The 18,915-nt window shown below is 47.1% G+C and overlaps 1 protein-coding gene across 1 annotated transcript in view; it reads left to right on the forward strand.

Annotated features, from left to right (window-relative positions):
- DNAJC6 (DnaJ heat shock protein family (Hsp40) member C6) overlaps positions 1–18,422 on the forward strand; it is a 32,353-nt gene extending 13,931 nt beyond the window's left edge. Inside the window, exons 5-19 of the mRNA XM_059478710.1 lie at positions 1,082–1,204; positions 3,263–3,396; positions 4,198–4,392; positions 4,854–4,971; positions 5,688–5,767; positions 5,939–6,132; positions 6,230–6,310; positions 6,917–7,369; positions 9,162–9,314; positions 10,080–10,148; positions 10,774–10,908; positions 13,244–13,501; positions 13,966–14,111; positions 15,142–15,318; positions 16,206–18,422. Coding sequence (XP_059334693.1) covers positions 1,082–1,204; positions 3,263–3,396; positions 4,198–4,392; positions 4,854–4,971; positions 5,688–5,767; positions 5,939–6,132; positions 6,230–6,310; positions 6,917–7,369; positions 9,162–9,314; positions 10,080–10,148; positions 10,774–10,908; positions 13,244–13,501; positions 13,966–14,111; positions 15,142–15,318; positions 16,206–16,307 — 2,418 coding nt within the window. The 3' untranslated portion in view covers positions 16,308–18,422. The remainder of the gene's footprint in view (positions 1–1,081; positions 1,205–3,262; positions 3,397–4,197; positions 4,393–4,853; positions 4,972–5,687; positions 5,768–5,938; positions 6,133–6,229; positions 6,311–6,916; positions 7,370–9,161; positions 9,315–10,079; positions 10,149–10,773; positions 10,909–13,243; positions 13,502–13,965; positions 14,112–15,141; positions 15,319–16,205) is intronic.
- The last annotated feature ends 493 nt before the right edge of the window (positions 18,423–18,915 follow it).

Consider the following 18,915-nt stretch of genomic DNA (forward strand, 5'->3'; position numbering starts at 1 on the left):
CAGATAAATATCCAACTTTATGTAAGACAAAAATGGAATTTGCCAGCTTGGCCTGGCCCTGCATCCCATGGGAGCCTTTGGGATCCTTGCTGGACACAGCACAGCCTGGCAGGGCTCTGGCTGGAATCTGGGTGCCTGTTTCTGCTCCAAGATGTTGTGCAGGTGTCAGACAGAACCTGCAGTGCAAGTTTTATAAAACCTGGAGCATTTCCTTCCTCTGAGAGATGAAACAGTTCTGGGGATCATGTGGCTGTTTCAGAACATCTGGGCAAATCATCTCCTTCCTTCCCCATTCCCATTGAGCAGCAGCCAAATGTCAGCTGAGAGAGAGAACCAATTCTTCAGCTGAGGACAGGCCTCAGGACATTCCTCCCTTAAATTTCTTCTGGCCAGAAATGCCTTTTAAAAAAGAGATGTTTCAATTATAACCAGATGAAAGGGAGATGTCAGTTTAGGGCTATTTGATGTGCTGCTTGGGACTGCAAGGACTGACTCAGAAGCAGCACAATGAGGAATAGGAACCAGACAGACTTTAAGATTTGTGGGGTTTCTGCTCTAAGGAGCCATTCATTTTTCTGGCTCATACATTAACATACTTAGATAGGATTTCGGTTTTTTTTGAACAGAACTTTCCCTTTCATCAGTTTAGTATCTGTCACACAGGGCTTGGAGATCCTGTGCCAGAGAAGGATTCAGAACAACAGATGCTCAGTGCCCTGTGCAAATCAGAGCAGTTTTCAGGGACACGTTGTACAAAGGCTTTAGAAATCGAGGTGAGACTGGAGCATTCTAAAAGAGCCCCTCCAGATAATCTGATGTGAAATGTAAATTTTGAAAAATGTGCAGTCAGGAGCAACATATCAGCCCAATGTCATTGCATTGAGAAAGCTTTTTTGTCTGCCTCCTCATAACCCATGGGAGGCACAGCACAGAGTCACGCACGAGGAGAGCTGGAGTAGGATTGCAGCACATAACTCCGGGTTGTAAAGGACGAGTAGGTGTCTTGGCAGGGAGAATGAGCAGAGCAGGGCCTGTTTGGTGCCCCCACAGAGCTGTTTGTGTGCTGCTGCCATCCCTGCAGGTGTCTGAGTGCAGCTGGCCCGTCCGGCAGGCGCCCAGCCTGCACAACCTCTACGCTGTCTGCAAGAACATGCACAACTGGCTGCAGCAGAACCCCAAAAACGTCTGTGTCATCCACTGCATGGTGAGTGCACCCACAGCAGCCAGCACAGCTGGGCACTGCCAGCCCACACTGCTCCTGCAGTGCCTGCAGCCTGGGGACAGCTCCTGAAACAGGAGGGGTGGGATGGGATGGGATGGGATCCATGGGATGGGATCCATGGGATGGGATGGGATCCGTGGGATGGGATCCATGGGATGGGATGGGATCCGTGGGATGGGATGGGATGGGATCCATGGGATGGAATGGGATGGGATGGGATGGGATGGGATGGGATGGGATGGGATGGGATTGACCCAGAGTAAAGGACATCATCACCCAAAGCTCAGCTGGAAGAGAATCACTGAATGAGAAGCAGGAATGCAAAGCAAGAGAGGTCAAAATCATTCTCTAGGAGAAAGGTTTGAATTTTACCCAAGAGCTGCTAGCTTGCTGTGACTTGGCCAGGGTGCCCAGAGCAGCTGTGGTTGCCCCTGGATCCCTGGCAGTGCCCAAGGCCAGGCTGGATGGGGCTGGGAGCCCCCTGGGACAGTGGAAGGTGTCCCTGCCCAAAGCAGGGGGTGGCACTGGATGGGCTTTAAGGTTCCTCCCAACACAGACCATTCTGTGATTCTGTGATTTGCACTTTAAGTAGTCACAGGAGAAAATGCAGCCTTTGGACTGAAGGGGGCTGGAAACTGGGCAGAAACCACAGAGCTGGGAATTCTGCGGAGCTGTGAAATGGAGACTGTTGAAGTCTCCTGCCATAGGAGAGGTCAGGCCTGGCTGAAGGAAGCCCCCAGAGGGATTACTCAGCACTGGGCAATGCTGCACTGTGTGAGGGTGGTGTGATCCTGGATCACTCCTAATTTACTCCATGCAACCTTTCCCGTTGACAGCAATGCCCCAAAGCAGAGTTCTGCTTTGCTCCTGGAGCCCAAATTAAACCAGGAGGCTGTCAGCCCTGATCAGCACAGACTGGGAGGAGTGGAGGAAATGACTGATCCCAAATTGCACAGAGCTCCCATGGGAGCCTGGCATTTCTGCCTCTCACAGCACAGCCAGGGACGTCAATTCCCTTCAAACAGAGAAGGATGCACTTGGTGTCTCCAATCCTGGAAATCCAACTCAAAAATCCAATTCCTTTCCTGTCCTTTGAGCAGTGGATATCAGGATAATGTGATAAAGGACAGGGAGTCCTTTCCAACACTTTCTAACAAGGCTGCAGAAACCCACTTAGTTTATATGAACCTGAGAGATCTTGCCAGAAACAACTGGCAGGGGCTAAACTTGGAAAAAAGCAAACAGCCTGTTCATGTCAGTAGGTTCTTGGGGTCTGGATCAGCTCCAGTACAGAAAATCCTACAGAAAATGGCTGGAATGCCTAAAGGGGGCCTGAAAAATACAATTGCAAGGAGCAAGAGTGGTGAGACCTTGAGGAGTTGTGGATTCCCCATCCCTGGAAGAGTTCAAAGGGGTTTGGAGCAATTAGGGATAGCCAAGGTGTATATCAGAAACCCAGGGCACGGGGAATGCATTGATTTTTTCCTGCTCTTCCTACATTTTTGGTCTATCAGTGTGACTCAGCAAACTTTTCCCCATAATCACCTTTAAAAAACCCCATCAGGAGCAATCAGAGCTGTGGAGGTGTTTGGGTGAGGAAGCCTGGGGCTGGATTTTTTGTTTGTTTGTCCTTTTCCAGGATAAATTTCTGTTAGAGGACTGCCTGCAGCTGTAGGATGGGTGCACTCTGACCCCTGTGGTCACTTTCCAGGCCTATGTTTGAAATAATTATAAAATTACAGTTGGGGAGCAGCCACGAACACCAACATTTGCAGCCAAAATGTTCTTGTGGGCTTTCCAAACAAGTGTAAACCACCCTCAGCTTTGGCTGCTCCCTGGATTTTATCTCAGCTTTGTTCACTGAAGTCCTGGGTGTTGAACAAATGACACAGAACTCAAAATTGCTCATCATCTTGTGGTCTCAATCCTAATTTTTCTGGATAAAATCATATTTTGTGATTTCAGGAGGAGTGGGGAGCTGGAATTTAAAGGATCTTTCCGGTACTTACAGTTTTTCCTCTCTGCCCCTTTCCTTGCCAGGACGGCCGCGCAGCCTCAGCAGTTCTGGTCAGTGCAATGTTCTGTTTCTGTCACCTCTTCTCTCATCCTGGCCCTGCTGTGCAGCTGCTGAACACAAAGAGACCTGGAATTGTACTGTGGCCATCTCACAGGAGGTACAGTACCCTGGCTCAGCACTGAGCTCCATCCCCCTGCTCAAAGCTGCCCAAAGGCCTGGCAGGTGTGCTTTGGCCCCTAGGCTCAGCCAGGTGTCCAGATCCCAGTGTTCCTCAGAGATGAGCAGGGAGCAGGTCTGGGAGAGCTTGCCCAGAGCAGCTGTGGGATTTGGGATTTCTTTCTTTGGAGATCCCTGGTGGGGTCTCACCCCCAGCACAAAACCAAGTTCTGAGACTGAGCTGGGAAGCTCCTCCTGCTCTGAGCAGAGAGCAGGTGACATTCAGATCTCCCAGCCTGAATTATTCCTTTATTTGAGATGTCTCTGCTCACTGAGAGTGTGGGATTAGAACACTGCTGAAGGTCCTTCCAACCCAACCACTCCATGCTGAACCTGTGGTTGACAGGGCCCTGGAGAATTCCTCTCCTGTGCCAGCTGCATCCTTAGAGAAACAGCAGTGCCAGTGCAGGCTCTGTGCCAGCTGCATCCTCACAGAAACAGCACTGCCAGTGCAGGTTCTGTGCCAGCTGCATCCTCACAGAAACAGCACTGCCAGTGCAGGCTCTGTGCCAGCTGCATCCTCACAGAAACAGCAGTGCCAGTGCAGGTTCTGTGCCAGCTGCATCCTCACAGAAACAGCACTGCCAGTGCAGGCTCTGTGCCAGCTGCAGGGATGTTGGAGCTCATGGAGACTCCAGTCCTGGACCTCCAAAAGAACAGCAGTGCCACTGGATTTCGAGGCAGATTTGGAGCATGAAATGAAAGAAACAGAGGTTTCAGCCCTGGTTTTCTCTGCCTGCAGGTACATAGGGTACATTTGTGACCTAATAGCAGACAAACCTGTCATCCCCCACTGCAAACCACTGACGATCAAGTCAGTCACCCTGAGCCCCGTCCCCTGCTTCAACAAGCAGCGCAACGGCTGCCGGCCCTTCTGCGACATCCTGAGCGGGGAGACCAGGATCCTCACCACCTCCCAGGAGTACGAGAGGATGAAGTGAGTGCTGGGCCCTGCCTCCCTCGGGAGTGAATGCAGACCCTTCCACCTGGCTGGGGATGGCTGAGCTGCAGTCGCTGCCTGGCTGCTGATAAATGGAGATATTCGCTGAGAGTTAGTGCCTGGGGTGAAATAAATGGCCAGGGGGAGCCTGAGGTTGGCATGAGCGGGATAACTGCACAGACATCAGGATCTGAGCCTGGCAGGGGTGGGACAACCACAGACATCAGGATCTGAGGTTGTCAGGGGTGGGATCACCACAGACATCAGGATCTCAGGTTGGCAAGAAGTGGAATACCTTCCTAGCGATCATCCAGTGCTCTGTGGTTCCCCCTGTGGGATATTTTTGTTCTAACCAAGCAGAGCATTGAATGCTCCTCCTTGCTTGTCTTGAGGAAGGTGAGAGCTTTGATGTGGTGGGAGGGAGCTTAACCCTGGCTTTCCTGCTGTTCCCCTGCAAGAGAATACCGTGTGCAGGAAGGGAAGGTGCTGATCCCACTGGGAGCCACTGTCCATGGAGATGTTGTTGTCTCTGTCTACCACATGAGATCCACCATCGGGGGACGCCTCCAAGCCAAAGTAGGAGCTGCTTTCTCTTCTCTTCTCTTCTCTTCTCTTCTCTTCTCTTCTCTTCTCTTCTCTTCTCTTCTCTTCTCTTCTCTTCTCTTCTCTTCTCTTCTCTTCTCTTCTCTTCTCTTCTCTTCTCTTCTCTTCTCTTCTCTTCTCTTCTCTTCTCTTCTCTTCTCTCCTCTCCTCTCCTCTCCTCTCCTCTCTTGGGAACTAAGAGCTGCCTAAACATGGAATCTTCTCCCTAACCACTATTTCCCTGAGGATTTATTTAAAACTAATATTCAAGTTGCAGAGTGGGCAGTGAATATTTTCCTCCTCTCCACTCATTCTTGGTGCCCTCTGCTGTGTAGATGACGTTTCCCTGAAGCCTCTACTCCAAGTGAAATGGTTTTATGTTATTTGGGACACAAACCTGTTGCTCCAATATATTCAGTAGGAAGAGCTTAATTTCACTGCAAAACTGACAAGTAGATCCCAGAAATAAAGAGAAAAAGGGAAAGAAGGCCAGTTCCTGAAGGTTTTCTGCTGTACGGAGGCTGCAGCAGCAGGGTTGAAGGCAGATGGAAATATTGGGAATATTTGGGAATATTGAGAAGGAAATACTACCTGTGGAACAAGCAGAATGAATTCAGTTATGCAGCAGTTAAGATTAGGGTAGAATTAACTAACTCCTGTATTTAAGCCCTTGTTCAGTCTGGTTCTCTCTGCTTTTCTTTTCTTTTCAGATGACCAACACACAAATATTCCAAATTCAATTTCACACTGGATTCATAGCCCTGGGAACAACCACTCTCAAATTCACCAAGTGAGTGTTTGAAGCTGAACATTAATCAAACCTGATGCATAAAAGCCTGATGAAGGCTGAGGGAGAACAGTCACAGATGAAATATGAAAAGCCTGAATGCACTGAAAGCCTTTTTATAGCTTTCCAGAAATATTCTTTCCTTTTCAACTGGACCACTCTTGTCCCCTTTAGGCCTGAGCTGGATGCCTGTGACTCTCCAGACAAATATCCTCAGCTTTTTCATGTTATACTGGACATAGAAATACAGTCTGCTGACAGACAAACTGAATTAACTCCCCCATGGGAGAACTTCACAACAAAAGACATCAATCCCTCCATTCTCTTCTCCTCCCACCAGGAGCACCAGGACACTCTTGCTTTGGCAGGTAAGGGCTGCAGGGATTTGTTCCCTCCCCATGATTGATTCCTTCATGCTGAGCTGGGTTTTGTTTCATTCCACCTCTCTGGTGCTCTGTGCTGCAGGCAGAGGTGCCACGGATTCCCCCCAGGATAACATCAGGAACGTTGGGCAGAGTGCATTCTTCTCCTCTCTCAGCTGGCAAGGTAGGCAAGGCTTGGTCTTCAGAGTCAAATCTGCTCCAAAGAACACAAACAACCCCTGTTCCCCTGGCTGGAGCTGCAGTGAGGCTGAGGGACCCCACTGTAGCATTAGATCCCAGAGCTGGGCACACCCTGGTGTTGCCATGGAGTGGGAATTCCCTTCCTACAGCATCCTCCTCAGACTGGGCTCTGTGGGACCATTGTTGACACACTTCTAGGGTGAGCCTTCACCCGAGGCCTCCTTCATGCCAAAACTTGAAATAAATAAGCCTTGATGAGAAAATTTAGGTTAATTTTGGCAAAGGAATCGTGGTTGGAAATGACCTTTAGGGTCATCAAGTCCAACCATTGCTCAACACTACCAAGGCCACCACTGACCATGCCCCCAAGTGCCACATCTCCCATGGATGGGGACCCCAGCTGTGCCAGGGCTGCAAAACCCTTTAGGGGAAGAAATTCACCAGTTTTTATTTTACAAAGCAAAATTATTTTAGCCAAATGCTGCTGTGCTATTCTCAGCCTTCTGTTCTGCTTGTAAGCTGATTTGTACGGGACCTTTGTGATGACCAAACTAACAGCTGCCTAATTTTATTTTCAATCATCATTTAGATCAGAAATCTGACAAAAGTAGCTCTCACCCCACCTCAGAGGATCGAGCAGCGTTGGTGCATGAGGAAAGCGAACAGTCAGATGACGAACTCTTGTCCCTTTCCAGTCAGCACAGTAATGCCAGCGGTGACAAGCCCCACGGGACACCCAAACACAGCAAAAAGCAGCAGGAGCCTCCAGCAGCACCTCCCCCTGAAGACGTGGACCTGCTGGGCCTGGATGGCAGCCCCATGAGCAAGAGCTTTCCCTCGCAGCCCAGCGCTGCCCCCTCTAACTCTGACCTGCTGAATGATCTGTTTGGGGTCGGGGGGCCGAGCTCCCAGAGCCCTGCTGGAGCTGCTGGAGCTGCTGCTGAGGAGGTTTTCCACGTGGGGGCACCTGGATCTGTGCAGTCGACCCCGCGGCGCTCGGCAGCTTCGGCGTCCCCGTCCCCGTCCCCCAGGGTGGGAGAAGGTAATGGTGGCTTTATTATAAAAATATCATAGCGATACTCCATAAATAATGCTGTCCTGGTTTGAAAATCAGAATTAAAACAATTTGAAGGGAGGGCATTTACATTTTCCACTTTAGGGGAGGCTCCTGCCTTCCTTAGCAGATACCTGTCTTTTCAAACCAAGACAAATGCTTATCATAAAAATCAGTAAATTTACATGATACCACCAATATATCAGCAACAAGTGTTTGAGGAAGTTAAGATAATACTTTTGAGACATTCATGTATCAAGGAAACAGAGCAAAAACTTTAAACAGTTTGATATTAATGACAATTATTATTTGTTGGTGTTACCTCTAGAAGACAAAACCAGCAGAGGCTGTAATGAAGAGCAGAACTTTTGATGAAATTGATGATGTAATGAGCTGCATCCCTCCCAAGGGGGGGGACTTGGGCTTGGAGGATCCTTCTGGGGGATCTTGGCTACCTCCCTTTCATGTAGGGGATCCCAAGAGGTCCCAACCAGCTCCTCTGCTCCAGGCTGGTCCATCCTCACCAAACCAGTCCCTACTGGGGCCCACGCTGGGGTTTGGAGGCTCCTCACACCAACAACCACTGCAGAGCCTCAGTTTTGCTCTCATTATGGGCCCAACAGTGCACATGAGTTTTACAGAAACTTCTCTGGGAGTTTGGGTAGACCTACAGCACCATGAATTGAATTTCTCTTTGAACTTAGGGGTTTGGAGCTGTGAGAGGGATCCTGGACTAGGAAATAGAGAATTTCTGTCTCTTCCAAGGCCAGGCTGCAGGAGTGGTTGGATGGATATTAGGGAGAGGGATCTTTTGAAGGATAAAGCAGAGCAAGTGCAAAGAGAGAGAAGAAATGCAAGTTTCAGTGGAAGAAATTGGCCACTTGCACCCGTAGAAGGTTTCTCTTGTTGTAGGCTCAGTCTGAGGGCTCTCACCCAGGGCAGGTTTTGCAGACACATCACACAAGAGGTGCAGCAACAGATCAGGAAAAGATTTAGGGATTTGTGAGCTCTGCAGAGCCAGACTCACACAACTCAATTGTGCCAAGCCAGGAAAACAAGGATAAGAGCTTGGGAAATGAGTGAAGAGTAGTGATTGAGTAACATAAGTAATGAGTAGCATCATCACCACATGCAGAGCTTCTAGGGATTGTACCTTTCAGGATACTTTTAACCTTAAATTTGTTGACAAGAATCTGAGTGACTTCATAGGAGTTTCTTTTGGTTCAGTTTGTTGGGGTTTTACATGGAAGAGAGATGATTGAACAAATTGATCAAAATGGAGTTTGAGAAGAACTGGATTTTTGTAACAAGTGATGCAGGAAAGATATCCATTATTTTCTAAAGCTGTTTCTAAAAGTCCCTTTACCCCCAACATGGATAACCTTTGCCAGCCTGGGATCATCTTGAGAGGAAGCAGGAGTGGCAGGAATTGCACCAGGGCAGTAATGCCAAGCTCCAGTCTGTCCTCCACACTCTCCTGGCAGTTACAACTCCACCTGAGGTGCCTGAGTACTTTAACCCTCACTTCGCTGGCTCTAAATTCAGCCTCTCTTAGGAAATGAGAGATGGGGTCAGTTTGTTGCCATGCCCAGGCTATGGGGCTCTTTAGGGATATTAATTTGGGATATTGATGCTCTCCAGTTGCTCCCCCACAGTCCCAGGCTGTCCCCTCTTTGTTACCTGCAGGTATCAGATTTCCTCTCCCCACAGCATTCCCTTACCCTGAAGCACATTCCTGCTGCAAGTTCATGATTTCCTTTCCTCAAATATGTTTTCACAGCCACTGCCTTTGATCCTTTTGGAAGCAGCCCCAAGCAAACTGGTCCAGACCTCCTGGGCTCCTTCCTTGGCTCATCAGCTGTCCCTGGGGATCCTTTCCTCCAAGCCACAAGAAGCCCTTCACCAACTGTGCACAGCGATCCCTTTCACATGGGTAAGAAAGGGGAGCCTCTTCCAGGGGGTTTAAAGAAATGTAAAATGTTGCTTTGAAACAGAAATGGAACCATTAAGTACAAAGTGATGATTCCCATAAAAGGACTCTAAACCACAGAAACCCCACGAAACAGGAAAGAGCTTTTTGTCTCTGGACTTAAAGTACATTCAGCATCTGAAGTGTGGTAGGATGAGCTGAGTTTTGCTCAGGTCTTAGACTTAATTAATAGGCTATTTATATAAATAAAAAAGAGGCCATGAAGAATGTCTGCCCACACGTTCCTGTGGTTAGGAGGTCTCCTTTGAAGCAAACTACCATTAATTGCACTGAACACAGCCATGTTTAGAGAAAACACACATCCTTTGGTGATTTTAGTTGCAGGCACCAGCTTTCTTTAGCTCCAGTAGTAACCCCAACCAAATTCACAGCTGAATTTGACTGAAGAGAAGGAGTTTTCTTCTATTTGTTTAAAAGCTCCCTAATTTCCTCCTTCTCACCCCAAAATTTCAGGTGTAACCCTGTCTGAAACACATTCAGTCATGGATTTATTTGTGCCTGATCATCTAACAAATGCTCCTTGGGAGTATCTCCCTGGAAAGCTGAAAGGGATCTTAAAGACCATCCAGTTCCAGCCCCCTGCCATGGGGGGAACCTCCCACATGAGGTTCTGGGACTTTGTGGGGTCCCAGTGGCTCCTGGTGGGCACTGGGCTGTGCTGGTTTTGCTGCAATGCTTTCAGATACTGATATCAGTAATTCTCTTTAGCTTCAGGCACTCCAACAGTTTCCATCCAACCAGATGTTTCCAGTGGTTGGGACTGGCCCAACAAAGCAGGTATGTGCCATAAAATTCAGGGTGGTTAGCAAAAAAAACACCTTTAGGGAGCTCTGAGAGGGGAGAGGCAGAGGGGAAATGCTGCCAGTGACTGCAAAGAACAGGTTCCCTCTAAAGATTTCCAGATTTAAAATAATCTGGGTTGGTTTCCTCAAGAGCTCAGAGCAGGACAGGTGAGGTGAGGGTATCCAGAGGTTGTTTCATCCCATGGAGAGCCATGGAAAAAGCCTGGGCAGTGCTGTGCATTCCCAGGATGCCACTAAATGATTGCCTGGTTCTTTATGATCTTGGGAGAGTGTGCATGGCCTCCCAGAGCTGCTTCCTGAAGGCTTCTAGTTGTTAAAATGTATGCACATGTCACAATTCCTCTGGCAGAGCAGACAGTCTGGGAACATTCCTGCTGCTGTTCCTAATTGGGAGTGGGAGTGCAACAAGTCTGAGGCTGCTGAGGAGCTGACAATGGTACACTCATGGTACACTCAATTTTAATAGCAGTCTTCTAATATGTGGCTGAGCACTGGGGAAGAGCTGCACTCGTATCAAACAGGAGGAAAAATGTCAAACAGAAGGGAAAATGTTCTTTTTTCTCTTATATATATTATATATTTTTTCTTTTCTTTTTAAGGTGGTTTAGGAATGGGAAGTAAGTCTGCTGCCACCAGTCCTACAGGATCCCTCCACAGCACTCCCACTCATCAGGCTAAACCCCAAACACTGGATCCATTTGCTGATCTGGGAAGTCTTGGAGCAAGTTTAGCAGGTTTGCATCCCTTATTAAAAAAAGGAAAATAACAAATTACCAGCATTGTTTTAGAGAAATAGGCTGAGCAGCCTGGTATGTGTGGGGCCTCTCAGCCCACCTGCATGCCAGTGCTGCTGGCAGGCTTTCCCTTCTGCCTGACTCTGTAACTCTCACAAATCCATGCTTTTCCTGATCCCTGGTCAAAAAATGTGCTGGCAACGTGCAGGGAGCTCAGCAGGCTGCATGGATTGCAAAGCACAACCTCTGATAAGTCCAAACATGCTCTGGCTGGGGATGCTCTGTGCTCAAGTGCTGCTACAGGCCTGGGAGGAGAATTTGGCTCTGCAAAGCTGCTGGGGTTCTTGAGTAATTGCTTCCTTCTAGACTTGACTTGTTTTCCTGCTTTGTGAGAAAAGCTGTGGAATTGTTCTGCCTCTAATTTGCAGTATTATCTAAAGATGGGGTATTTCACCTGGCTACAAAGGTTGACTGCTTAGAAAAGCCTTTTCCCCTTGTTTTATGTAATGAGAAAATCAGCAAACCCTCAATTCCAATGTTTAAAAGGCAGTTCTGAGAAATTACTGAAGCTTTCCTTAAAGCCCAGCATTGTCTGAGTGTGGTAAATAGATTTTCCTTGCTTTTGTTGCTGCCCTCAGCTCTTTGGGAGCCTTGTGGTTCGGTGTGATGTTTGTTTTCCCCTTTGCGTCAGTCCCAGCACGGCTCTGGAATTCGGTTTCCCAGTTCCCTCTGCTGGATTTCAGGCTGCTCTGCAGGAGCAAAATAAAAACCGTGCCAAGCCCCATGTCAGAGCCACCGAGGTCCTTTTAAAGCACACATTCTGTAGGAGAGTGGTGGGGTTTAAAAACAAATGCCTTGGCATCCCCAGGATGTTTAAGCACATTTTTGTTGGTCGTGAGTAAATCAAAAGCTCTTCATCCAGTTTCCATGACACATTTCTGAGCTGGAAGCTGAGTGTGGATGTCAGTGTGAAATAATAAAACATTGACACTGGCTTCCTCCCACAAACACAACCAGAGCCAGAGGAGCATCCCCTAAAGCAGTGAGGCGCTGGGACTCATCTCTGTGGATGGTTTTAATCAGCACAGCGTGAGGAGACACGATTCCAACAGCACCAGCTTGGTGCTGGCACTGGCACCGGCTGCCACAGAGCTCCCTCACCCCTGCACGTGCCCAAGGCCAGGCTGGATGGGGCTCTGGGCAGCCTGGCCTAGTGCAGAGTGGGATGCAACTGGATGAGCTTTAAGGTCCCTCCCAGCTTTAATCACTGTGTCACTCTGTGTTGCCACCATCCATCCCCACGGAGCTGTGGCTCCTTTAGCTGTGGCTCCTTGTTAGCCACCTCCAGCTTTCCCTGCTTCCCTGAGCCACCTCCCATTCCTCAAACCCCCAAAGCCAGGAGCTGTCCCAGAAACAGCTCACAGAGCAATCTCTGGGCTAAAGCCATGCTGCAAACATTCGTGGCACAGCTGAAAGCAGAACCCTGGGGGACTTTGCTTGGATCAATTCTGCTTTGTGAGAAAACCTGTGGAGTTGATCTGCCTCTAATTTGCAATATTGTCTAAAGGTGGGGTACGTGAAAAATGCCAATCACTTGTTTTTAAAATTTTAAAAATCTGATAGTAATAAAATGGTTATAAAAATAACAATACAATTAGAGTAATAATAATTTGGACAATTTGGATTAGGACAATATGAGATAATAGAGACAAAGAGTTATGGATGTCCAAGTACTTTTTCTGGGCAAAATAAGCCAGAAAAAGGACCCACATTAACAGAGGATTAGCCCTTAAAAGCAATAACCTGCTGCATATTCATACACCTCATACATGGTGCATAAATTCCATTCAAACACAGGATTCTGTCTGGGCAGTGTCAGCTTCTTCCTCTGAATCCTGACAGCACCTTCGAGGCAGAAGAAGTTCATTTCTTCTGATAATGGGGCAATAAATTCTCTTTCTCTGAAAGATTCAGCTGTCCTGTGGCTGCTATCTTGCTGCAGGTCCTTTCTTTAAAAAAGTAACTTACATAGCACAGTTTCTATTTTAACATTTTGTTATAACCTAAAACGACATTTAACACAGTACTGAAGAGAATTAATCCAGCATTGCTTTCTAACACAACACATATAATATTAATTTTAATAGTTGTGAAAAGCCAATCATAAAATACACATTTTTCACAGGGTATTTGCACGTGGCTGCACAACTTGACCGCTCAGAAACGCCTTTCCCCCTCCTTTCATGCCATAACCAGCAGACCCTTGATTCCAATGCTGCAAAGGCAGTTGTGGTTTATTCCCACTGTGACTCTCTCCCTGTGTGGCTGCCCACAGGTGGCCCCTCGTTTGCCAGCAAGCCCACCACGCCGACGGGCATGGCCGGGGCCTTCCCGCCGTCCCCACAGAAAGCACCGCCACAGCCCATGGGGGGCAGTGGGTGGCAGCAGGGCACGGGGTACAGCTGGCAGGGGACACAGCCCAAGGGCCAGCCCAGCGTGCCCCACGCCTCCCCCCAGAACAAACCCAACTACAACGTCAGCTTCTCAGCCACGGGGGCGCAGGGCGAGCGCGGGAAAGGAGCTGCTAATGTCGGTAAGAGCCTTGGGCACCTGTGGGTGTCCCTTGGTTTGCAGGCTGGGGCTAAGCAAGTCTGTCACGTGGATTATTTGGTGCTTTATCCTCTCCTGGACTGAACTGTGCTATTTAGGAAGTCCTGTATTCCAAATGAGCTTCCAAAATAATCCTGGAAATGTCCAAAGCCAGGCTGGATGGGGGTTGGAGCAACCTGGGACAGTGGAAGGTGTCCCTGCCATGGGAGGGGGTTGGAACTAGATAAACTTCAAGGTCCCTTCCAACATAAAGCATTCTAGGATTCTATAATAATAATAACAACAACTTAAAAGTAACATTAAGCAACATCTTTCATGAGAGCCTGCACAGTCATTAGCACTGGGAGATCATTAATGTGATTAACCAAAGGATGTATCTTATGTAGAAAGCCAGGGTTAAATGCACCCATGCTATGATAATAACTTCAAATCTTCTCCATTTTCAAGATTCCAAGCCAAAGGTGTCTGCAGATTTTGAAGATTTATTATCTGGTCAAGGCTTTAATGCTCACAAGGACAAGAAGGGTCCCAAAACAATAGCTGAGATGAGAAAAGAAGAAATGGCAAAGGAGATGGACCCTGAAAAACTCAAAGTAAGCAAAATTCTTGGTGATGTCCTCCCAGTCATTCAATGTCCTCAACAGATTGAAACTGCAAGGTTACATTTCTGTCCTCAGCCAGACCACACCACCAATGGCTTGCTCAGTGTCACTGTCTGGGCTGCTGCCCTTCCACAACACTCCAGCCCTGATTAGCAGGTGCAGCTAATTGAACTAATCCTCTGCCTCATTAATCCTGCCTGCTTCGGAATTCTCTCATCTCTCCTCAATAAATTGCCAAACTGCAGATCTCTTATGGAAGGGAAGGGAATTCAGTCTGTCCTGCTCTCTATGTGAAATATGAGACCACAAATTGGAATTACAGAAGGAGAGGAAAAGCTGCAGCAAAAGCCAAGCAAAGTTCTAGAAAACAGAATGATCCTCTCAAAATGTCCTGGTTTTAGCCTTGTGGAAAGGTTTTAACCTTTGGGAAGTGACAGTAGCCACAATGAACACCACCATCAGCCACAACAGCTGGCCAGAGGTCAGGCCTTGGAGTGGGCAGGAGTTTTCCCAGCTCCCATTTTCATCCCCACAAAAGCTGTTGAGTCACTGATGCTCCCAGCTGATTTGGCCTTCCCAATATAATTCTCTTTGCTCTGATGTGTTTTTATTTCATTGGGGCAGCTCAGCCTGGAACTGTAAAATCTATTTATGCTTTGGTTTTCACATTTACATTTTAGCTTAGCTGAGCTTAGTTGGGGTGTGCAATTAACCTTGCTAAAGAACCAAACAATTAAACACTTAATTTTGGCTATTCCATCAAGCATTACTCAGTCAGTGTTTTTAGCAGGGATGTTGCTCAAAGTCTGTCTTAACTTTCAAGTGATATAAAATTAATGATAATTTAAAAACAGTGATATAAAAGTTAATGACAATTAGCTAAAGGTTTTCTGAAGGTTTCTAAAGCATGGAAAGAAATTTAAGATGCTCCTCAGGGCCACAGCTATTCAAATGAACAAACTTAGTCCTGGTGGAATATCTAAAGTGAGGCATAAATAGAGACTTGCACTCCTTCCTGCAGGTCCTGGAGTGGATCGAGGGCAAGGAGAGGAACATCAGGGCTCTGCTGTCCACCATGCACACGGTGCTGTGGGCAGGGGAGACCAAGTGGAAGCCTGTGAGTATGGCAGACCTGGTGACCCCAGAGCAGGTGAAGAAGGTGTACAGGCGGGCTGTGCTCGTTGTTCACCCCGACAAGGTAAGGCTGGGCTGCCTCCACCTCGGGGGGAAACCAGAATTGAGTATAAAGGGTTGCATGGGATTGCTGATTTATTGCTGCAAACAGCTCTGTGGAAAGTGAGAGCTCAAGATTTCTGCAAGTTTCTGGAAGTTGAGAACTCTCAACTCATCCCTGGAAGTGTTCAAGGCCAGGCTGGAGCAATCTGGGGTAGCAGAAGGTGTCCCTGCCCATGGAACCATTTAGGCTCTAAGGTCCCTCCCTGCCCAAAGCAGTCAGGGGTTTTGTGAAACCACTGCCAGCCCCAATGCTATGCCTGGAACCTGCTGCTTCAAGAAATTCAGAGCTTTTGGCAACCTCACTTTGACTCTCAGCCATTCTGCTGCTGGGCAGCAGTTCCAAATCAAACTCCTGCAATGGAACCACCAGGATGTTTGGCTGCCCAGCTCATGGCTCGTGCCCTGGCTTCTGCCATTTGCTGACCAGGGAGCAACAACTCCATCTGGGACACCCTGTGGGGAGGAGGAAACTTCCCCTTGGCAGGAAATGGGGGTCCCAAGGCTTGGGAGGATGTGGGCTGCCTGAGGTTTGCAGGAATTCTGATTTCATCCAGGAACCGTGTCAGGTGGCAGCTCTTCCCCCTCCATGCAGGTAAAATCCTCTCCCAATGCCAACGTTATATTTATTATTTAGAAGGTGACATTTATTATGGTGGTTTATCCCGCTCTGGGGGTTCTCAGCTCTGAGGAGCAGCAAAGCCAAGAAGTTCTTAAGGAAAGCAGCCCTCCAGAGCAGCTGGTTTTTGTCAAGGAAAAAGTGAAATTTCCTGGAGCTGCTTGGGAATCTGCTCACGTGCCAGCTTGTGTGGGAGCTCTGATATCCCTCTCTTGTCTCTGTTTTTATTCCAGGCTACTGGGCAGCCATATGAACAATATGCAAAGATGATATTTATGGAGCTGAATGATGCCTGGTCAGAATTTGAAAACCAAGGACAAAAACCCTTGTATTAGGTACTTTGTCAGCCTCCACTCCAGACCCGTGCTAGTGCTTATTTAGTCTCTTGTCACAAATGTCACAGATCAACCAAACTCTGGCTGGAAATTCACAAGTTTCAGAAAACTAAGAGCCTAATACTTATCATGAAGAACATGAGAAAGGTCTCCAGAATCCTGAGCTCAGAGGAACTCTGGCCACCTGGCTCAGCCCACCAGAGCCACAGGGTTACAGTTTCTGGTAACTTCTCTATTTTATTTTGGGTTCCAGTGGGACAAGTAAGAACACATACTGGGAGAAGGTGGAACTGGTCTGTCTCCAACAAAGTGTAGCTGGTGAATTTCCTACCTTGTTTTTGTGAGGTGTGATATGGCAGCGCTTCAGTTGAGTTCAACAACTGCTGGTGAGGCCCAAACTTGGATGTATGTTATTTTTTTCCTGAGTTTGGATGGAATTATCCACTTGAAGTGCTCAGCTGTGGTTTAGGCACGCTCCTAACAGTCACCATTTGCTGCTTAATTGCTCATCTAGTGTAGTCTGGCTGAAGAGAGCCCAAGCTGAATCCTGGGCTGGGTCAGTGTGGCAGCTGCTTTTGCATTAATTAATGCTGTGCTTCACCTCCCAACCCCGCAGAAATGTGCAGGCAGAATTCCTCCAGATGCTTTGGAAAGCGAGCAACGAGTCCTTGGGTCAGCGGCCCCTTGCTGGTTTGTTAAGCAGCAGTTTTGGGGGGAAGGGAGGGTGAATCCACCTTGAATCCTGGTCCAAGTGAGGAATGAGCACGTGCTGCATTTCCCGTGGTTCTCATCAGCAGCTCGAAACCATCACAGAAATGCCAACAACTCAAAATTCTGCCGGAAAGGTTTAGAAACTTCCCAGTTTCTAGGTAGCACTCCCCCTCCTGCGGATTCAGAACTTTTCCCAGCCCACTTGTATCACCTTTATGCCTTTATCAGCTCCAGAGCACTTGGCCAAGGCTCTTGGCAGGCTGAAACCTGTTGCAAGTTCATTTCTCAGATCATGGTGTACGAGCTGTCGCACAGACATCCAGAGACCAGGTCTGATCTCTGGGGTCACTCCAGTGCAAATTGATTCGCTCTAAAGTTTCTATTGGACCAAAGCAGTGGCATCACAAGGGAATCTCTCTGTTGCTGAAGCTGAAGCAGCTTTCCTAGTTCCAAAGCGAGTTGAAATTCAAACTTCACCCCAAATTCTGGCGTTCTTTTGTAGAGTAACTAAAGTTAGCAGTTTATTTACCAACACCTACCCGTGTTTGAGGGATACTCAGTAGATGGGCAGGAAATAATCTGTATTTACTGCCTCAGGAGCAGGTTGCCATCGGGTGTGAGTCTTTAAGGCTGGTGGTTTTTCAAGACAATCCACTACTTGTTGCACTTACATTTTCAAGTGGCAAAGCTATTACTGCAAAGAGAGTGTGTCAAAGTACATGGCTTTCTGTATAAAACTCATCCTTTTGTTGTACTGGTCCATTATTTACTGCCATTAACTGAAAATGTGAAACCAACACATAGGTCTCCTTTTATATAAAAGACCTTAAGATAATAGTAACAAACTGGATGTTATTTATTAATGTTTTGATCCAGTATGTGCTTGTCTTATTTAAAGAGATAACTGGAATGTGAATCATGTTCCTGTGATTTGTTGGTTTATTGTTTCTCATTCACATTTGTAGATATTGTGACCTATGCCTATATAATAAAAAGGATCTCATTATTATAACGTACTTTTTTTAATGATGAAAACCTCATTAGCTTTGTATCGAGTTTGTCACGGCACATAACTCTGGATACTCATTCATTCACAAAAATACAAATCCACCATTAAACTTTACCAAAAAAAAAAAAAATCCAACCCTCTACCCCATTTAAGTTTTGATTACTTCCATCCCTAATGTTTTTATGGATGCATGAAAGTATTAGGATGTATGTATATCCAAATAGTTAACTGAAAAAAATCCATTCTTGTCATATCTGGTAGTGACAGAGGTTATCAATGTTCAGGTTTACTGTTTGACTAAATTATTGTAATTTTTGTAAATACGGTATATACTCGATGAAATTGTGACTGGTCTAAAACATTTGTATATACATTAAAAAGCTCAAATTAACAAATTCAGCTATCTTTTGTGCTTGTGACCACGAGGCTGCAGTCCTGCATCTCCTGTGTGAGGGGTGGTGAGCCCTGGCTGGGTCAGTTTTGTCACTCTCATTATCCACAGGCTGGCATTCCAGGTGCTTTTCCCAAATTATTTGGGAACAACTTTGCATTGCTGTTCTCAGGCTCCTACCTTCAGAGACCCACAGCCAAACAAGCCAGCAAACCTAAATTTTTCAAATTTTTTGGAAGCATATAGTGGATTAAGCCTGTTTTAATTAGCTTTCTGGCTCAAAATAATGTAAAATAATGAAAAATGGGGAAAAACATGGAGCAGGGAACATAGAACAGCTGAGGAGGGAGGTGTCTGAAGAAAAGCTCCCTGGGGAGGGTTATCGAAAATGTTGTGTATAATCTCCCTCTTAAAGGCTTTTCTTGGGACAAAAATGCTGTTAGTGGGTAAAAGAGATTGGTTTGGGGGCAAAAATGTTCTTCTTGGGACAAAAAGAC

This window comes from Ammospiza nelsoni, chromosome 9 (assembly GCF_027579445.1).
Source record: "Ammospiza nelsoni isolate bAmmNel1 chromosome 9, bAmmNel1.pri, whole genome shotgun sequence".
Classification (NCBI taxonomy): Eukaryota; Metazoa; Chordata; class Aves; order Passeriformes; family Passerellidae; genus Ammospiza; species Ammospiza nelsoni.